Source organism: Raphanus sativus, chromosome 6, assembly GCF_000801105.2.
Source record: "Raphanus sativus cultivar WK10039 chromosome 6, ASM80110v3, whole genome shotgun sequence".
Lineage (NCBI taxonomy): Eukaryota > Viridiplantae > Streptophyta > Magnoliopsida > Brassicales > Brassicaceae > Raphanus > Raphanus sativus.
Window position 1 is genome coordinate 31,127,711 of NC_079516.1, and position 21,868 is coordinate 31,149,578.

Below are 21,868 nucleotides of genomic sequence, written 5' to 3' on the forward strand. Positions count from 1 at the left end.
TTACTTCTTAATATATCTAAGAAAATGAAATTACAAAATCTGCCTATATACAAATACTCTACGAAATTATATTTGCTTTATATACCAAAATGCTTTATCCTACTACAGGCGGGTTGCACAATCTACAATTTTATTTAACTTCGAAAAGTATATTTTCCAAAAATCTCTCCAGAATATGTTAAGAAAATATATTGTAAATCTATAATTTCCCTATATTTTCGTCTTTCCTAAGTTAATATTTTTTCTTTAAAAGTCGTGTTCTCCTTGTTCATCACACGTTCTTTGACAACTTTTTTTTGTAACCACCCTCAAAAATTTGAATCTCTTGTTGAAGAAGATGCATATTTATTCTCTTGTGGGTGTGGAAATTTGATTCCCTTAAATGATGGGGATTTGCTGTTGATAGAAAAAACGAGGTAGAGTACTGGTTGTGGAATTGATAATTTCCTTTGAAGATCTAAGGGTTATAGATTTTGTGGATTTTGGAATTGACCAAAACAATATTGAGCTTAAGTTAAACTATTTACCTATGGAGTTAATCAATACAATAGATTATCCCCCAATTACAGAAGAAGCTTCCGGCCCCGCATACCGAAGAGCCGGAAGTGGAGGAGATGGATAAGGTTCCACTCGTAGAAGGAAACTTGGGTCGAAACTTGAAGATAGGCACCAAGCTCCCAGAAGGGCTAAGAAAGAGATTGGTCAACTTCTTGAGATCTAACTCCGACTGCTTTGCTTGGTCCCATGAGTTACCTACAAATTTTTTTTACATATGTACGTGGAAAAGCTTCGACAAGTTTTTGTGTGTCTACTTCACCTATCAATAGAAACAATGACAACATTGAGCTTGATAAGGAGGAATATAACTCGCATTTTAGTGAGCAAGGTGAACTTTCCTCGTTTTCACCTTGAGATGACATTGATAGTTCATATGAATCGAATAAGGATATTGAAGACAATGGTAACTTGAACGAGTGGGAAGAAGATGATTATGTCGACTTAAATGCAAAAGAAGACGATAGTGGAAAAAGTGTTCGGTTTTCTTTGATGGATGTTGTGAAGAGGGGTGAAACGTTTCAAAACATATCGATGTTGAAGGCAGTATTCGAAATGTCAGCAATGAAGCATAGCTTCGATTACAAAGTTGTGAAATCAGATAGGAAACTTTGGTACATCAGATACATTGAAAACAAGTGTAACTGGTGTATTCGTGCTAAGAGGTTATCAGGATCGACATATTCCATCATCAAAACATATCTGGCGGGTCATACATGTGCTGAGTCAAGTATGAATAATGGTGGTCGGAGAGCTTCTGCAAAACTATTGGGAATCTAATAATGTATAGGTATGATGGTGTGCAAGAAGGTCACAAAGCTAATGATATCAGACAGTGAATATGAGAATTGATCATGGATGCAAGAAATCTAAATCCTTAGCATGGGATGCTCATGAGTTTGCAATTAATGTGGTTAGAGGTATTCTAGAGAAGATTTTTGGAAAAATTCTGAAATACTTTCACATGCTGAAAGAAACTTATCGAGGAACATACACGTTTTACGAAACCAATATTGATGGTAAATTCCGATTTCCTTTTGTTTCGTTTGGGATACCAGTACGAGGTTTTCACACAGCCATGCGAAAAATTCTTGTTGTTGTTGGGACATTTTTGAAAAGCAAATACAAAAGGATATTACTTGTTCCAACATATTTAGATGGAAACTCGAACTTGTATCATATTGCATTTGCGGTTTTGGACTCGGAAAATGATCGTTCATGGGATTGGTTTTTGATACAGCTAAAGGTTGTCGTTGCGGATGAGCATTCTCTAGCTTTTGTATCAGACAGAAATAGCTCACTTTATAAGGCGATTGAGGATGTTTATCCTCTTTCTCAACATGGAATTTGCATTCATCATTTGTTGAATAATGTGGTCACATATTACAGAAGAAAGGGAGTGGTTGGATTGATTGCAAAAGCTTCTAAAGCTTATAGAGTCGTTGATTTTCAGAAACGATTCGAAGCTGTGTGTAATTCCAACTACTGGAAAATATTTAACAGATGCATATATTACAAAATTGGCTCACTGTCAGTTTCTAGGATTCAGGTACGCTATCAGGACAACAAACCCGGCTGAATCAATAAACTCTGCTTTACGCTCACCAAAATAGTATCCAGTCATTCTTTTGTTGGATACAATCAGAGAAATTCTGATCGGTGGTTCTTCGAACGTCATACACTAAGCATGAAGCATACAAAACCATTAACTATTACCATCAAGAGAAAGATAGATAGGCGGATTAATAAGGATAAAACGTTTCTTGTCCAGCCAGTTAACGAGCATCATTTTTTGGTTCGTGGAGATACAACCGATTGTCTGGTTTATTTGAACGAAAGATATTGCTCAGAAAGATATTGCTCATGTAGGAAATATGACTTGCTAAAAATTCCATGTAGACACTGTTGGGGGAAAAATATCCAGGCGTAAGTTTTCTCCAGCTTCCGGATAGGTCCTCGACTTCCGGACCCTTGCTCAAAAAGAAACCAGGGACCAACCCCTGCCATAGGTCCGACACCCTTGATCGGACCGACCCTTAGAGAAAAATAGAAGTTTTCCGCCTAAGGGGAAACTTCCATTTTTCCGATTATGGAAGAGTTCCTGTACTTGAAGCCGACATCTACATCTATAAAAGGAGAGCCCAAACCCTAGAACAAGGGATCGACTTTTCTAGACTAGGAGATTAGGTTTAGGTGGCTAGAACTAAGGTTCATACACCATCAAACGTTGTAGTCCCGATCAATACTCAATAAACATCTCCTTAGTCTCGATTTTCTTGTCTTCTCATACAAATCCTCTAGTGTTCCGTAGTACTAAAACGACCCTACACAAAAATACCATAACAGTTTGGCGCTAGAAGGAGGGGGTAATCCAACTACGTGACGATGGCACTAGATGACGATACTAACCAAGCAGAGATGACCCCGAGGGAGATCGAGCTCCTCAATCGGCTCGAAATTCTTCAAAGTCAGGTCACCGACCTTCACAAAGCTCGAGAGACCACGCCTGGAGGTCATGAACTTCTTCTAGAAGTTCAAACCCTAAAAGATCAACTTGGAGAACACTCCAAGCAGCTGCTGCAAAGCGCCGAGAAGCTAGACGCTATGGAGGCGGAGAATCTTGTCCTTCGGCAAGAGAACCAAACCCTCGGCAAAACCAACAACAAGCGAAAGCGGTTCCGAACTAAGGTTCGACCTATGGCTTCGCTCAACACTCCCCGCGATGGTGAAAGAACGTCTCACCGACCCATCACCACAGATGACAAACCCGAAGGCCGAGAAGCCGCTCACAACGCGACCCGGGTGCAAGTGGATAGCGATTCTGACACTGAAGACGAAGAATACTCACCAGACGATCCCGCGATCTTACACCCATCTCTAGCTGCCTACCTAGAAAGGGTGGTTTCCGAAAGGTTCGGCACCATCCAATCTATGGTGGAAAGGCTTCCAGGGGTAGCTCCCCCTATCCGGAGGAGCAATCCAGGGTCCTATTCCGATACACCCTTCGTGGAGGAGATTGCTTCGGTAGAGATGCCACGCAAGTTCTCCTTCCCGAGCATAAAGATGTATGAAGGTACAGGAGATCCCGACAATCACGTTGCTCAGTACAAGCAACGCATCCTAGCCGTAGCAATCCCCCGGGAAGCACAGGAAGCTACCATGTGCATAGGATTTGGATCGACCTTGACCGGTCCTGCTCTTCAATGGTACATCAACCTTCCTACCAAGTCCATCAGGTCCTTTGCAGCCCTTAGCGACAAGTTTGTGGAGCAATTCGCTAGTAGCCGCAACCTAGAGAAAAACTCAGATGATCTGTATGAAGTCCTCCAGCATAGGAACGAACCCTTGCGTTCCTACATAGCACGCTTCAAACAAGAGAAGGTGGCTATCCCCGAGTGCAACGTTAATACGGCTATGTCAGCCTTTAAGCGGGGCCTACTCCCGGAGGGAGATCTCTACAAGGAGCTGACCAAATACAAATGCAGGACTATGGAAGATGTATTGTCTCGTACTTGGGCTCAAGTAAGATGGGAGGAGGACGTTGCAAGTAGGGCCAAGGCCTACCCGAAACACGATCAAAAGTCCTCGAAGCTAACTAGGAACGATTGCGATGAGTCCTTCCATCCCAAGTCAGCTAGGGAGACTAGTATTCCAGGCAGGGGCAGATATCAAAATCGTCCTTTGCCTAGATCCGAAGGAATGATGGTATCCAACTGGCCCGATATTTCTCATCTTGCAATAACAAAGCCAGAGCTGATCGGTGTCCTACGACAAATGGGTCCGCAAGTCAAGTGGACCCCTAAGATGAAGGCCTCAGTGGCTAACCGAAACCCCAAGCGGTGGTGCGAATTCCATAGTGATCATGGCCACACTACTGAGGATTGTATAGCCCTGAAGATAGAAGTCGCCGAGCTTCTCAAGAAAGGCCACCTGAGAGAATTCCTCTCGGATAAGGCCACAAACCTCCTGAATAAAGAAGGTCCCGGTCTTCCTACCGAAGCGGCTCCCGCGTTGCCACCACAGCAAGACCGGGTGATCCACGTCATCTCAGGCGTATCAGAAGTAAGCGGAATCAGCAGGGCCGATGCCAAAAGAAGTACTCGCAATGCCAGAAACGGCCAAGAGGCCGAGGGTCCTAAGCGCTTACTCCTAGGAAAAGATGATATCAGTTTCACTGCAAGGGAGCAGGAGAGGGTCCTAGCTCCTCACCACGACGCCCTTGTTATTTCACTTACCATAGCGAACTGCTTGGTCAAGCAAATATTGGTGGATAATGGGAGCTCCAGTAACATTATCTTCCACTCAGCCTACGCCGATCTAGGGCTGGAACCTAAGGCCTTAACGAGAAAGGCGACCCCTTTTGTAGGCTTCAGTTGAGATTTAAAGCAAACCTTAGGAGAGGTCCTTGTCCCAGTATATGCCGAAGGGATAAATCAGGCCACAAAGTTCATAGTCGTCGACTGCCCTTCATCATATAACGTGATACTAGGAGGGCCTTGGATCCACGACATTGGAGCCGTACCTTCGACTCTGCATCAACTGGTTAAGTTTCCAACTCCCTAGGGCATTAAGGCGGTCAAGGGAGATCAGGAAAATGCCAGGTCTTGCTACCAGATTACCCTAAAGGGAAAGACTTAGGTCTTATAGAAATTACAGAAGAAGCTTCCGTCCCCGCATACCGAAGAGCCGGAAGTGGAGGAGATGGATGAGGTTCCACTCGTAGAAGGACCCTGGGTCGAAACTTGAAGATAGGCACCAAGCTCCCAGAAGGGCTAAGAAGGAGGTTGGTCGACTTCTTGAGATCTAACTCCGACTGCTTTGCTTGGTCCCATGAGGACACGCCTGGAATTTATTCCGACGTCATCATGCATCAACTTCAAGTAGATCCAATGCATCCCCCTGCCAGGCAGAAAAGGAGGAAGTTCGCCCCTGAAAGGGACGAAATTATCAACGAAGAGGTTAAGAATCTATTCGATGCCGGATTCATACGAGCAGTACAATACCCGGAATGGCTAGCTAATGTGGTGGTCGTGAGGAAGAAGAATGGGAAGTGGAGAGTTTGTATTGACTTCACGGACCTTAACAAGTCCTGTCCTAAAGACCAATTCCCCTTGCCTCATATCGACAAGCTAGTCGATGCAACTGCTGGTCACCAACTGATGAGCTTCATGGATGCATTCTCCGGATACAACCAAATACTAATGCATCCAGACGATCAAGAGAAGACCTCGTTTATGACCTCCCGGGGCATCTACTTCTACAAGGTCATGCCCTTCGGATTGAAGAATGCCGGTTCGACCTATCAAAGGCTTGTCAACATGATGTTCGCCGACCAGATAGGGCAGACCATGGAATTTTATATTGACGATATGCTGGTAAAATCCTTGGATGCCGAGGATCATATCTCGCACCTTCAACAGGCGTTCACCACCCTCAGGAGGTACAATATTAAACTCTACCCTTCAAAGTGCTCATTCGGAGTAAGCTCTGGGTGTTATGGTATTTTTGTGTAGGGTCGTTTTAGTACTACGGAACACTAGAAGAATTTGTGTGAAAGCAATAGATTAGACTAGAAGAGATGTTTATTGAGTTATTGATTGAGACTACAACCTTTCATGGTGTATGAACCTTAGTTCTAGCCGCCTAACCCTAATCTCTTAGTCTAGAAAAGTCGATCCCTTGTTCTAGGGTTTGGGCTCTCCTTTTATAGATGTAGACGTCGGTTTAAAGTAGAGGAACTCTTCCATAATCGGAAAAATGGAAGTTTCCCCTTAGGCGGAAAACTTCTATTTTGCTCTAAGGGTCGGTCCGATCAAGGGGGTCGGACCTATAGCAGGGGTCGGTCCCTGGTTTCTTCTTGAGCAAGGGTCTGGAAGTCGAGGACCTATCCGGAAGCTGGAGAAAACTTATGCCTGGATATTTTTCCCCAACAGTTTGCCCCTTATTCCTTGATTTGCTCGTGGAAATCAAGGGATAACATGTGTTCTTGGACCTTGGTAGTTTTCTCTTAGGATGGAGTCTTCCTTGGATACCTTGTCTTCTTGCATTGAGTTAAGCCGGGACCCTTGTTGATGACTGAAGCAATGACTTTATGAAGCTTTAAATGTCATAACTTCCCTGGAATATCCGGATCCTTGCCTTAGCCTGCTTTCAAATGAAGAACTGGGACAGGATGAACCCTTTCGAAGGAGGGGGGTAATCCAACTACGTGACGATGGCACTAGATGACGATACTAACCAAGCGGAGATGACCCCGAGGGAGATCGAGCTCCTCAACCGGCTCGAAATCCTTCAAAGTCAGGTCACCGACCTTCACAAAGCTCGAGAGACCACGCCTGGAGGTCATGAACTTCTTCTAGAAGTTTAAATCCTAAAATATCAACTTGAAGAACACTCCAAGCAGCTGCAGCAAAGCGCCGAGAAGCTAGACGCTATGGAGGCGGAGAATCTTGTCCTTCGGCAAGAGAACCAAACCCTCGGCGAAACCAACAACAAGCGAAAGCGGTTCCGAACTAAGGTTCGACCTATGGCTTCGCTCAACACTTCCCGCGATGGTGAAAGAACGTCTCACAGACCCATCACCACCGACGACGAATCCGAAGGCTGAGAAGCCGCTCACAACGCAACCCAGGTGCAAGTGGATAGCGATTCCGACACGGAGGGCGAAGAATACTCACCAGACGATCCCGCGATCTCAGACCCAGCTCTAGCTGCTTACCTAGAAAGGGTGGTTTCCGAAAGGTTCAGCACCATCCAATCTATGGTGGAAAGGCTTCCAGGGGTAGCTCCCCCTATCGGGAGGAGCAATCCAGGGTCCTATTCCGATACACCCTTCTTGGAGGAGATTGCTTCGGTAGAGATGCCACGCAAGTTCTCCTTCCCGAGCATAAAGATGTATGAAGGTACAGGAGATCCCGAAAATCACGTTGCTCAGTACAAGCAACACATGCTAGCCGTATGATACTGCTCAAATTACCCTATAGAGCTTACTCTCTCAAATAAGAGGTTCAGCTATAGTACTTTAGGGATCGAATCACGAGGAGCTAGGGAACCAATTAAATCTAATCAATTAATCAATCTTAGGTGAAGTTGGTTTTTATGATGAAAATATAAATGACAATCCTAAAGTGAGCAAGGTAGTTGCTTTAACTAACAATATGATGGTTGTTTAAATGATAATGAAGAGTGCTAAATTTAGGGCTTTTATTCAGGAAATGAGATTATAATATTTATAAATGCCTAATAAGTTGTTTGAATGATATTAAAGAACTCAGCCGCTTAACACTCAGTGATGTCTCACTGGTTAAATAACTAGATCTCTGATCTCAATTGTCGTCTGTTGACCAGAAAAAGAGTCGATCGATATCCTTTAGAGATATCGAGCGATACACCTTTCGCAGCGCCGATCGATTGTCCAGTTGGGATATCGATCGACGGCTTCTAGAAATGCCTAGGCGCGAGCCGATAATGAACACTAGGTCTCAAGGAGGGCGGTTAGCTCTTCTCCAAGGAGACAACTAGTTCAAACAGATAATTCAAGATATAAGGATCCTGGTGATCTATGCTCTAGTTAGCTACTCTAGAACAAGCATTGGGTGCAATCTATTTGATTAATATCACAACTTAGAAAATATAGTTTGGGGCTAATCCCACAAACCTATTTAAACCCTAGATCTAACAAGTAGACTACTCAGACATAGCTAAAAAATTCATAACACAAGATAGGTAAAAGAATTGCATTAGATAGAGAATAGAAAACAAATGGAGTTCAATCACAAATCTCTCAATGATCTCTCCAATCTCTCAAAAAATATAAAACTCTAGCTTTCTCTCACACTCTCTACTTTTCTCTTTGGTTACAAAGGTTTGCTTGCTAAAGCTTGCCGTCAAAAAACACTTAGAAGGGTATTTAAGCATTTTCATTAGGTTAAAAACTCGTTAGGGGCAATATCGTAATTTGGTGAAGTCTTGGTGAAGTTGTCGGCTAAACCATTTCGTCCTCTATATCGATCGACAACAATAGATGTGTATCGATCGATTATAATCTTTAAGTATGCGGATCTTCACAGCTACATCGATCGACAACTCTGGATAAGTATCCATCGATTCTTATCTGAATGTTGACATCCGACTTGGTCTTGAATGGTCAACTCGGGTGTATTATCTCTTGTACTCCAAAATGATCCAAAAGCATCACTTTATCATGAAACGCTCATGAACCTGAAAACATACCTAACAGGCTAGAAAATACAGTAGTTATATAATAAAAATACTATTATACCATGGTAGAAAATGGGTGAAATCCATGGTATATCAACTCGCCCAAACTTACTCCTTTGCTTGTCCTCAAGCAAAAACTCAGTAGTCTTTGGAAAAGGTTTGAAAATAGTAGGGACTCAAATATTCAAAATATTGAAGTCATCACTCTATGGGTTCGCAATTCATATCTAAACATCCTAATCATAGAAGTTCATTATGCCTTATCCTAGCTTAGCAACCAAATTCATCTAGTCTACAAATTAGCAAATTTTATCTGACATTCCCCTCTACTAACCTCATTTCTTAACATAAAATAAAAGTGCAGGCTTTACCTTGGGAGTATCGATCAAATGACACATGGATTCAACTCAAACAAGTATCTGAACACACAGGTAGTCTTCTCTGATCCCTTTCTCCCCTCATCTCTCTTCTCTGGATCTCTTATTAGTTTCAATTTCAATAGGTTTTGATGCCACAAAGGTCATCTAGTCTATCTCATTGACATTTGCATTTGTAACTCATACATTTTGACAAAGTGTAGCGAATAATGGGGTCTCAGGTAATTTACCTATCCCTCGTTTCCACAATGTGTTATCTTCCCTGCGATTTAGAATAATGGGGTCGCAGGAGACACTCCTACCCCTCTGCCTCTCAAGAAATCATTTCAATCTTTTATAACATAAACTTAGATCTTTGAGATGCCGAAGAGAGAGAAGGAAGGGAACCAGAAACACACAGACTTTTTACCTTCCAGACTTGTAAAAGGATTCCGATCCAGTGATTACCAAGCCCCAAGACAAGCAAATAAATTCAGTATTAGTGTTGGAGGTCAGCTTTGGTTCCTTCAAACAATCATAGCTAGTGTATATAGGTGACAGGTTGATCCACTTTAGCATCTTTAGTACTATCTGCGAGGCAGAACCGGTAAGAGACATAAAACCATCCATTCCGGTTCTATATTTGTTCGAATAAAATGCTTAGCTAATTCCATACAATCAGTAAATATAGAATGGTGCTAGAGAGTGGTTAGATAATCAAGTATAAATCTATATCAATGTCCCCATTTTAGTACTTATGCGAAAAATAATTTTCAAACAAGGGAGTTCTGTCGGTCGATCCAGTGGTAACAGTGTCGATCGATTCTGAACGTTGTCCTTGGTACTCAAGAGTTCTCTGAATAGCAAGTATCTCATTCTTCAATAAACCAGTAACTCTGTACAGGTTGGTCAATCTTTCGTTGAGAGGGTCGTCAATGTCATTACATCTCCCGTTGAGCCTCTCCTCCATAGCATCTGTAGCTTTGTATAGCTTATGTTTTATCTGATCAACTTCTGCTGCTGTGCATGCGATCTGCGCTGGTGGTCGCTCGACATTGCCGATATGGGTCTAGGCCTGTCGATCGATGTCGCGTTTCTGCCACAAAGACCAAGATGGTCCTGAACTATGCCAATGTTTTGTTGCAACTCGTTCAACTGTTGTGACAGTGTATCCAGGTATCGCATGATAGGTGAACTGTATCTATTGTGCTTTTCCTCTTATTATTTCATCTTATCCTCCATTTCTGCGAACCTTGTGTCGATCGACGGAATAGTAGCATTCTGAGTTTGTCCTTTCTCTCGAATTGTTGCCAACTCTTTCTATAGATCAATCCTCTTGCTTAACCATTCGACATTGTTGTTGAGAGGGCTGTAGACGTCTCCAATCCGTGTATTGATGTAAGCAATCTCCCATTCATCTCTTTTAGGTGATCAACATTCTGGTTTGTCATTGGATGTAGTCTTGCCGATGTCGATAGATGGTGCTGGTGCTGTGTCGATCGATACTGGTGGCGTAGCTTCCTTCTCAAGCATGGTTCTGATGCTCTCAATCTCCATCCTCAGCACTGCCATATCACTTTGGAGAGCTTCATAGCTGCGATCCAATGGCTGGAAGGTATCTTCCACCAATGTGCGAAATTCTTCCTCTAGGTGTGCCTGAGCTCCCCATACATCAGTCACCATATCATCTATCTCCTCCTTGCTGTAGGGTACTGGTGCTGGTCTGTATGCATGGTAAGGGTGTGCATGTTCTGGAAGGCGTTAGCAACTCTTCTGAAAAAGAGATGCTCTCTCTAGGATTCTTCTTATCTTCTCCTTGGTGACTGGGATGATTTCACCATCAACTCCCCTAGAATGTCCAAATTCATCTCTGTGGACACCAAATTCGTCCCTTTCTTCCCATCTGAATCTTCTGGATCCGTTGGTATCAAAGGCACGTCGTCCAAACTCAATACGTCTGTTGGTCGATCTGACTCTTGCGCTGTCGATCGATCTGGGTAATCGTCGATCGATGGTGATGAAACGATATCGATTGATGGTGAGTTCCCATGTTGACCGAAACGTTGAGGAACTGTATCCTCTCTAATGGTGACGTGGTTGTTGTCTTGGACGTGAGCTAGGATGTCTGGATGGCCACATTGCTGTGTGAACAGGTTGTCTGGTCCATTGGCAACTTGAAGGATGTCTGCTATGTGTTCTCTGGATATGTGCAGAACTCTTCCATCCATGGCTCTTGCAAAGCCATCTCTGTCCCTGAAAATACAAAATTCATCAATTGTTAGTTAAGTATTCGTGATATCATATGAATTATGAAATCGAGATTGAGCTCTGGTAAAGGAATCGATCGATGGTGCAGTGCTGATGGCGATCGATGATGATCGTCTAGCTGCATGGTTGGATCGATTGTTCTTAATGTTGCAGTTCTCCATGGTGATGTTACTAGTTGCTGGAGGCTGCTGGGTATGTGTTGTTGAAGTTTGAAATTTCGTGGTTGATGTTGACAACTTTATATACCCATCTGTTGTCCTAATTGGTGAAATTCCGATTTTGTCCTTTAAGTCGTCTGAGTCAATATCGATCGATATGATGCTAGCGATGTCGATCGATGGACGATGTCGTTTTGCTGGGTGAAGTAGATAATCGATCGATGGTGGGCGGTGGATGTCGATTGATTTTGGGAAACGATTTGCAAATCTATCATTCTCCATGTAGTTTTCCCAAGCTCTTTCTTCCCAATAATCTTCATCATATTCTTCAATGTGGTTTCCACTGTGGGAAGATATGGCTGTATCTACTACAAAACTTTCATGAAATCCGCTATCTGCCCAACTTCTTACTGAGTAATCGTCTTGTTTGCTGTTGGGTTGGATGGCGAAATTCGGGTAGCAATGATCTGGTAAATCGAGTTCATCATCTGGTGTACCTCTGTCGATCGATAATCCATGGTTGGTGTTGATCTCTTCTGGCTCGCTGGTGTCGATCGATGATGTAGTGAGGTCGTCGATCAATCCCGAGTACTCTGTTTCGTACTCTACTTCACAATGACAAACTGCAATGATACCAAGATCATATTCTTTTTCCACGGTTTTTGCTGGTGGTTTGCCAAGTTTGACAGGGTCGTAGTGGATATCTGGATCTATCATAGTCAAGCACATTATGTTGGTGTTTATGTCACATACAGCTCCTACTGTAGCCAGAAATGCTCTTCCAAGTAAGAGGGAAGAGTTTCAATTTAACTTGATATCTAGGACATGAAAATCCACAGGGACAATGGCATTACCAATCTGCACTTCCAGGTCTCTGATCAAGCCTCCAAAATTTTTCTGAGTGTAGTCCACAAATGTGAAGATCTCTGGTGAAGGCTCTACTTTCAGACCCAAATGGTCTGCCATAATCTTTGGTAAGATGCTGACTGAAGAACCAGTGTCACATAGTGCATGAGGAAACTCAATCCCCTTTACTACACAAGGTATTGCAAACTTTCCAGGATCACTCTTCTTCTTCAATGTGATCCTCTTCCTCATATCTTCTCTGATATTGTCAAACATTCTCCTAATGTCATTTTCAGTCTCCCTTGTTTCTCTGAAGAACATCCACAATCTACTTGTGAAGTAAACCTCCTCAAAGGGTTTTTCTAGTGGGATTCTGATAACTCTCTTAGTGAAACCATTTATCTCCTTCTCATTAGCTTCCCTCTTAAGGTTCTTATGAGTTTTTTCCTTTCTACTCCTTAACCTTCTTCCTTCAGTTCCCCCTGATGTAGGTGTAGTGTCTGAAGGGTTACTAGTAGTCTCTACAGGGTCAGCTGGTGGTTTCGGTGTGGGTCGGAGTGCATTGATTCGGTTGCTGTCAATCGATGGTAGTTGCACTCGGTAGTAAGAGAGACAATACACCCGAATTGACCATTCAAGACCAAGTCGGAAGTCAACATTGTGATAATAATCGACCGATACTCATCCAGAGTTGTCGATCGATGTAGCTGAGAACATCCGCGTACTAGAAGATTATAATCGATCGATACACATCTAATGTTGTCGATCGATATCGAGGACGAAATGGTTTAGCCGGCTACTTCACCAAGAGTTCACCAAATTACGAGATTGCCCCTGATGAGTTTTTAACCTAATGGAAATGCTTAAATATTCCTGCTAAGTGTTTTTGACGGCAAGAAGTTTGGAAGCAAGCTTTTGGCAAGCAGAGAGTGTGATAGAAAGCTAGAGTTTTATATGTTTTGAGAGATTGGAGAGATCATTGAGAGATTTGTGATTGAAATCCATTTGTTTTCTATTCTCTATCTAATGCAATTCTTTTACCTATCTTGTATTATTAATTGCTTAGCTATGTCTGAGTAGTCTACTTGTTAGATCTAGGGTTTAAATAGGTTTGTGGGATTAGCCCCAAACTATAATTGCTAAGTTGTGATATTCATCAAATAGATTGCACCCTATGCTTGTTCTAGAGTAGCTAACTAGAGCATAGACCACTAGGATCCTTATATCTTGAATTATCTGTTTAAACTAGTTGTCTCCTTTGAGAAGAGCTAACCGCCCTCCTTGAGACCTAGTGTTCATTATCGGCTCGCGCCTAGGCATATCTAGAAGCCGTCGATTGATATCCCGACAGGTGAATCGATTGGCGCTGCGAAAGGTGTATTGCTCGATATCTCTAAAGGATATCGATCGACTCTTTTTCTGGTCAACAGACGACAGTTGAGATCAGAGATCTAGATTATTTAACCAGTGAGACATCACTGAGTGTTAAGCGGCTGAGTTCTTTAGTATCATGCAAGCAACTTGTTAGGCATTTATAGATATTATAATCTCCATTCCTGAATAAAAGCCCTAAGTCTAGCACTCTTCATTATCATTTAAACAACCATCATATTGTTAGTTAGAGCAACTACCTTGCTCATTTTAGGATTGTCATTTACATTTCATCATAAAAACCAACTTCACCTAGGATTGATTAATTGATTAGATTTAATTGGTTCCCTAACTCCTCGTGATTTGATCCCTAAGTACTACAGCTGAACCTCTTATTTGAGAGAGTAAGCTCTATAGGGTAATTTGAGCAGTATCAGAGGGTCTTAGACTTTTAATCTATTTCTTTATGCTTCTGTCTTTTGTCGCGAGTAGCATAGAGTCGTCCTTTACAATTGAGATTGTCGTGCCTTTGTTTCTAAGATAGGGAAATTTCCTATCTCGGGTTATGGGCCGAAGGCCGACCATAACCCTAATCAGATCAGGCAAGGTCCTAGGGGCTGGTGATAGTCTTGCCCCCTAGGTGATGTGATCTTGACAAGCAATGGAACTAAAGATATGGAACAGCTTGAACCAGAGCTTAAGGAAGTTGAAGAAAGAACCATGGAGCAGCTTGAACCTGAGGAAACAAATGGCAAGGACCTAGAAGTACCAGTTGGTCCAATGACTAGATCCAAGCAAGTCAGATTCAATCAAGCTTTCCATAAGCTCTTATACACTATCCAGGGCAGTCTAGAGTGTTCTTATCCAACTACTCTAATTGTGATTCAAGCCGTCTAAGACATTCATCAAGAGAGGTGTTGTGACTTGCACTCTTTTTCCTTGGTTTGGTTTTGTCCCATTAGGTTTTCCAAACAAGGTTTTTAATGAGGCTTGGACACAACACTTATACAATAGCCTCTTGATGAAACCATGCCATTTCTCTTATTTTCTAGTCTATTTTCGGATTTAAAACTTGGTCTTTATTTATGTTTTCAAGGGAGCCTTTGTTTTAAGTATTTTGTATGCTTCCAAGAAGCTGTGCATGTACAGACTTCTTGCCTATATGTTATGGACGAAAATCATGAATAAAATCATCAAACACTTTCTATGAAAAATTCTCTCTGAATCTTGTTTGATCAAAGCTTGTCTAAGTGTTGCTCGGATCCTTGATCCTTACCTTGCAAGCAAACCATTGATAGTCTGAGAGCAATTCCGCAACTCTTAGAAGTATCTTCTCAATCCACTGCTTATTTCATCATCACAATCTGTTGGAGAGTATCAGGGACGAGATCCTCACACCTAGGATCATATCAAGTGGTATCAGAGCAGATCTCCATCAAAAGGTTGTGTTTTTCCAGTTCTGCAACTTTTAGTCTTTTCATATCCTATTCTCAGATCTGTTCTAAAGACTGAATCTTGTTAGAATCATGTTTGTTAATGTCAGATCTGCTTAGAATAAGTGTTGAAGTTGCTAAATAATCTGTTTAAAATTTTGAAATTGTTGAGAAAAGAATTAGGGTTCTTCATAAAAGTTTTTGAATCTGTCTCAGTTTCTGTGTTTTCTGTTATTTTCTGTTTCTATGATCTCTTTTACTGGTTTTGTGTTTTAAAATTCAACAGGAACCATGGGAGAAGAGGACAATAGGAATAATGGAATGGATCAACTGTTACTTGATGCTTTGACTGCACGCATGACTACTTTGATGGATCAGAGACTAGAGAACTTCAGGGCTGAGGTTGTGCACTCAGATCGTGAGAGACCTAGAAGGACTTCAGATCGATCTGCTACAGAAAGTTACTATAGCCATTCAAACCAATCCATTGGTACCAGAAGAAGGAGGCGTGACCAGGGAGAAAGGCCAAAAACCAGTGACCCTCTTGGTGGTTTGAAACTGAAAATTCCTGAGTTTAAAGGCACTGCTGATCCAGAAGAATACTTAGAGTGGGAAAAGGAGATTGAACTCGTGTTCAGTTGCAGAGACTACACTGCAGAGTATAAAATGAAACTTGCCCCTACTGAGTTCAAAGAGTATGCTCTAAGTTGGTGGGATAACTTGGTTACAGCAAGAAGAGCTGGAGATTTTCCTGTTGAAACCTGGAACCAGAAGAAGGTAATCATGAGGAAGAGATTTGTACCGAGCCACTACCACAGAGGGTTGCACTTCAAGCTCAGAACACTCTCTCAAGGAAGTAGATCAGTTGAAGAATATTATAAGGAAATGGAAACCCTTATGCTGAGAGCTGATATACAAGAAGACCGAGAAGCAACAATGGCCAGATTCATGGGTGGTCTAAACAGAGACCTCATGGACAGACTTGAAGTTCATCACTATGTTGAGATGAAAGAGCTTATGCACAAGGCAATTATGTTTGAACAGCAGTTGAAAAGAAGAAGTTACAAGTCTAGCTATGGAGCCAGCAAACCACACTACCAGAAGGACGAAAAGACCGGAGAATCCAGACCATTCTCCAAGCCTAAAGTGGAGGAACAAAGTGTTAAAGGAAAGGAAGTAGCCACTTCATCCAAATCCAGAGACATACAGTGCTACAAGTGTAAAGGATATGGACACTATGCCAGTAGCTGCTCCAACAAAAGGGTAATACTCATCAGAGAAAATGGTGACATTGAATCCGAGGAAGAGGTATCTGAGTCTGAAGAAGAAAGGGTGGAAATGCCAACTCGTGGAGAGTTACTTGTTACTAGAAGAACACTGAATCTTCAAGCCAAGACTGATGGAGATGAGCAGAGAGAGAATCTGTTTCACACTCACTGTATGGTTCACGGGAAGGTTTGCAGCTTGGTTATAGATGGAGGAAGTTGTACCAATGTTGCAAGTGAAACCATGGTGGAGAAACTTGGTCTGAAGGTCATAAAAAGACCAACATCTTACAAGTTACAATGGCTTAATGATGAAGGAGAGCTAGAGGTGAAGCACCAAGTTAAGGTACCATTGTCTATTGGGAAGTACGAGGAAGAGATACTGTGTGATGTCTTACCAATGGATGCTGGACACATACTGCTTGGAAGGCCTTGGCAATCCGACAGAAGAACACTTCATGATGGGTTCACAAACAGATACTCATTTGAGTACAAGGGGAAGAAGACTGTTTTGGTTCCTTTAACACCGCAAGAAGTTCATCTAGATCAGATAGCCTTGAAGAAGAACAGAGCGTCATCAGAATCTAAGAAAAAGCAGCAGGCTAATATATTGCTTCAACCAAAGGGAAGTTCTTTACCTCACTTGCTGATTGTTTTTAAAGAACGTTTAAACATAACAAAGCCAGTGCAGGATCTTCCTAGCAAGATACAATTTCTTTTGCAGGAATTCAAAGATGTTTTTCCAGAAGAAGCTCCACAAGGACTGCCACCTATCAGAGGAATAGAGCATCAAATCGATTTTATTCCAGGAGCTTCTCTTCCAAACAAACCAGCCTATAGAACCAATCCTCTGGAGACCAAGGAACTACAGCAACAAGTCACTGAGCTTATGGAGAAAGGTCATATTCGTGAGAGCATGAGCCCATGTGCAGTTCCAGTCTTTTCTTGTGCCAAAGAAAGATGGTAGCTGGAGAATGTGTGTCGATTGCAGAGCCATCAACAATATCACTGTAAAGTATCAATATCCCATTCCTAGATTAGATGATATGCTTGATAAGTTGCATGGTTCTAGCATCTTTTCTAAGGTTGATTTGAAAAGTGGATATCACCAAATTAGAATGAAAGAGGGTGATGAGTGCAAAACTGCATTTAAAACGAAGCAGGGGTTATATGAATGGTTAGTGATGCCATTTGGGCTGACTAATGCGCCTAGTACTTTCATGAGGTTAATGACCCATGTTCTTAGATCATTTATAGGTCATTTTGTTGTGGTTTACTTTGATGACATTTTGATCTACAGCAAGAACTCTGATGAGCATGTTGAGCATCTTAGAAATGTTCTAGAAGTGCTTAGAAAGGAATCCTTGTTTGCTAATTTAAAGAAATGTACTTTTGGAGCAGATAACCTTGTCTTTTTAGGTTTTGTTGTGAGTGCAGATGGAATCAAGGTTGATGAAGAAAAGATCAAAGCTATCAAGGAATGGCCAAGCCAAAAGACAGTTGGTGAAGTGAGAAGCTTCCATGGTCTAGCCGGATTCTACAGAAAATTTGTCAAGGATTTTAGTATTGTGGCTGCACCACTGACTGAAGTAATCAAGAAAAACGTTGGGTTCAAGTGGGAACAATTCCAAGAAGAAGCATTCCAAGCCTTGAAAGAGAAACTCACCAATTCACCAGTTCTTTCTCTCCCTGACTTTTCTAAAACATTTGAAATAGAATGTGATGCTTCTGGTGTTGGTGTAGGTGTTGTGCTTATGCAGGAAAAGAAACCTATAGCTTTCTTTAGTGAAAAGCTTGGAGGGGCTACTCTGAACTATCCAACGTATGACAAAGAGCTCTATGCGCTTGTGAGGGCTTTGCAAACATGGCAACACTATCTCTGGCCTAAGGAGTTCATCATCCACACTGATCATGAGTCTCTAAAGCATCTCAAGGGACAACAGAAACTGAACAAGAGACATGCTAGATGGATTGAATTCATTGAAACCTTTCCCTAAGTGATCAAATACAAGAAAGGTAAGGAAAACATAGTTGCTGATGCACTATCTCGAAGGTATGTTCTCTTGAACACTCTTGAAACGAAATTACTTGGATTTGAGCATATCAAAACTTTATATGCCACTGATTATGATTTTAAAGATATATATGCTTCTTGTGAGAAGTTTGGTCGTGGTAAATACTTCAAGAATGATGGTTTTCTCTTCTTTGAAAATAGACTATGTGTGCCTAACTCTTCTTTGAGAGATTTGTTTGTCAAGGAAGCTCACGCAGGTGGACTTGGAGGACATTTTGGCGTGGCTAAGACACTGAACGTAATGCAGGATCACTTCTATTGGCCACACATGAGGAGAGATGTAGAAAAAGCTTGTGAAAGGTGTGTCACTTGCAAACAGGCTAAGTACAAAGTCCAAAGCCACGGTCTATATACTCCTTTACCAATTCCTTTGCATCCATGGCATGACATTTCAATGGATTTTGTTGTTGGATTACCTAGGACTAAGACTGGAAAGGATTCTGTGTTTGTAGTCGTTGATAGGTTTTCTAAAATGGCTCATTTTATTCCATGTCATAAGACTGATGATGCTGTGAATGTTGCTAATCTGTTCGTTAAAGAAATTGTTAGACTTCATGGAATGCCTAGGACAATTGTTTCTGATAGAGACACAGAGTTTCTTAGCTTCTTTTGGAAAACCTTGTGGTCTAAGTTAGGAACTAAACTGTGTTTCTCTACTACTTGTCATCCACAGTCTGATGGACAAACTGAAGTTGTCAATAGAACTTTGTCTACCTTGTTGCGTGCATTGATTAAAAAGAACCTTAGAACTTGGGAAGAATGTTTGCCTCATGTAGAATTTGCTTATAATCATGCTAGGCATTCTGCATCTAAGTTCTCTCCGTTTGAAATTGTCTATGGTTTCAATCCTTTATCACCTTTGGATCTAATGCCTTTACCTTTGAGTGAAAGAGTTAGCTTGGATGGACAAAAGAAAGCTGAACTTGTTAAACAGATACATGAGAAGGCACGGATCAATATAGAGAACAAAACCAAGATGTACGCCAAGCAAGCTAACAAAGGAAGAAAGGAAATGATCTTTGAAGAAGGAGATTTAGTTTGGATACACTTGAGGAAGGACAGATTTCCTAATGAGAGAAAATCCAAGCTCATGCCTAGATTAGATGGTCCTTTCAAAGTCATCAGGAAGATCAACAACAATGCCTAACAACTGGATCTCCAAGGTAAGTATAACGTGAGTTCAAGCTTCAATGTTACTGATTTAGTTCCTTATCATGCAGATGAAACGGATTTGAGGTCAAATCCTTCTCAAGTGGGAGAGGATGATGTGATCTTGACAAGCAATGGAACTAAAGATATGGAACAGCTTGAACCAGAGCTTAAGGAAGTTGAATAAAGAACCATGGAGCAGCTTGAACCTGAGGAAACAAATGGCAAGGACGTAGAAGTACCAGTTGGTCCAATGACTAGATCCAAGCAAGCCAGATTCAATCAAGTTTTCCATAAGCTCTTATACACTATCCAGGGCAGTCTAGAGTGTGCTTATCCAACTACTCTGGTTGTGATCCAAGCCGTCTAAGACATTCATCAAGAGAGGTGTTGTGACTTGCACTCTTTTCCTTGGTTTGGTTTTGTCCCATTGGGTTTTCCAAACAAGGTTTTTAATGAGGCTTGGACACAACACTTATACAATAGCCTCTTGATGAAACCATGCCATTTCTCTTATTTTCTAGTCTATTTTCGGATTTAAAACTTGGTCTTTATTTATGTTTTCAAGGGAGCCTTTGTTTTAAGTATTTTGTATGTTTCCAAGAAGCTGTGCATGTACAGACTTCTTGCCTATATATTATGGACGAAAATTATGAATAAAATCATCAAACACTTTCTATTAAAAATTCTCTCTGAATCTTGTTTGATCAAAGCTTGTCTAAGTGTTGCTCGGATCCTTGATCCTTACCTTGCAAGCAAACCATTGATAGTCTGAGAGCAATTCCGCAACTCTTAGAAGTATCTTCTCAATCCACTGCTTATTTCATCATCACAATCTGTTGGAGAGTATCAGGGACGAGATCCTCACACCTAGGATCATATTACTAGGATTACGTTACTCCGGATTTTCGAGGTTTCAGGAACTGGGTTCTATCACCATGTTGATAGTCTAGGAGCCTCGATCTTGTTGAGAAAACTTTGTATCTCCGGAACATAAGGACGTCTAGGTGGACGTGTAGGTTTATAGGAAGGGTTGGACCTTAGGAAGGGCTGGACCCTTATAAGGGCGAGAGCCTTGTAAGGGCTGGACCCTTGGAAGGATATCAGAGTCTAGGACCTGGATCCTGTTAGTAAACTGACTGAACCCTGAAATAATTAGGGAACCGTTAGACCTTGTAATCCAGTATTAAAAAAACCTGAGTTTTAGTTTTGGAATGAAATATCCTTGCTTAGAACCCTAGAGTTCTAGCTTGGTGTGAACCCTGAGGTTCCTAAGCCATAGAACCCGTAAGTTCTTAAGGCCTTGAACCCTGAGGTCCCTTACCTAGGCCCAAAGGCCGTTTTATTGAACCCTAAGGTTTGCTCATTGAACCCTGAGGTTTCTGAGTATTTAGGTTTAATCTTTAGGTCCTGGGACCGTGATTAAACCAGATGGATACCTCGAACCCGGAGGTTGATGCCTTTGAACCCTGAGGTCTTTGGCAAACCCGAAGGTTGGTATTTGGATTCAAAGATCCTTAAACCCGAAGGTTCTTATTAGATCCGAAGATCATTTAGACCTGAAATTGATCAACTCTTACGTGATCTTGAATCCGGAGATTCCTTACAGACCCAGAGGTTGTATTGAACCTGAAGGTTCTTTATAGACCCTGAGGCCGTGTCGAACCCGGAGGTTCTTTTATAGACCCTGAGGCCGTACTGAACCCGGAGGTTCATCATAGATATTGAGGCCGTATGCATTATGGGGGGGTTTGTGATCGTATTCTGCTCCCCATGGGGGAACCACTACCGATCTTGTTATTGAGAAACCGCACTCTGCCTCCCGGAGGTATAGGCCACTCTCATGAATCTCAATGCTGCACTCTACCTTTCTGCAGAAAAGGTCACACCAGACACACTACTTTCCACGAGTGGTCCCCACGTAACTTTTGGTCTTATAGGCTTTATGCAGGGCCCGAGGTGCAGACAATGTAATAGGGTTGATCAGACCTGTTCCTTATATGTCGTACCCCCATGTGAGTAGTCTCACTAGTATATGGGGTTTGCTAAGATCTAAGGTCCCTTAGGGCCTGACCTAGCTAGTATGCCCCTTTAAGTACATTGGAGTTCCTATAACCCCTTTAGCCGTAACTAATAATGTATTTTATAAGCTTAGTCCGAAGACGTTATCGCA

At 41.9% G+C, this 21,868-nt stretch overlaps 1 protein-coding gene and 1 pseudogene across 1 annotated transcript; both read left to right on the forward strand.

The window, feature by feature from the left end:
• The first annotated feature begins 2,940 nt into the window (after window positions 1-2,940).
• LOC130495750 (uncharacterized) lies at window positions 2,941-4,932 on the forward strand. The gene has a single exon (XM_056987246.1). It carries the CDS (start codon window positions 2,941-2,943, stop codon window positions 4,930-4,932), a length of 1,992 nt encoding a protein of 663 aa, XP_056843226.1.
• A 10,492-nt stretch (window positions 4,933-15,424) lies between these two features.
• Window positions 15,425-20,335, forward strand: LOC130496333 (uncharacterized; annotated as a pseudogene).
• The last annotated feature ends 1,533 nt before the right edge of the window (window positions 20,336-21,868 follow it).

Excerpts from the sequence above, each read along its gene's own strand:
- LOC130495750 (XM_056987246.1), top strand. The coding sequence starts at position 2,941 with ATGGCACTAGATGACGATACTAACCAAGCAGAGATGACCCCGAGGGAG.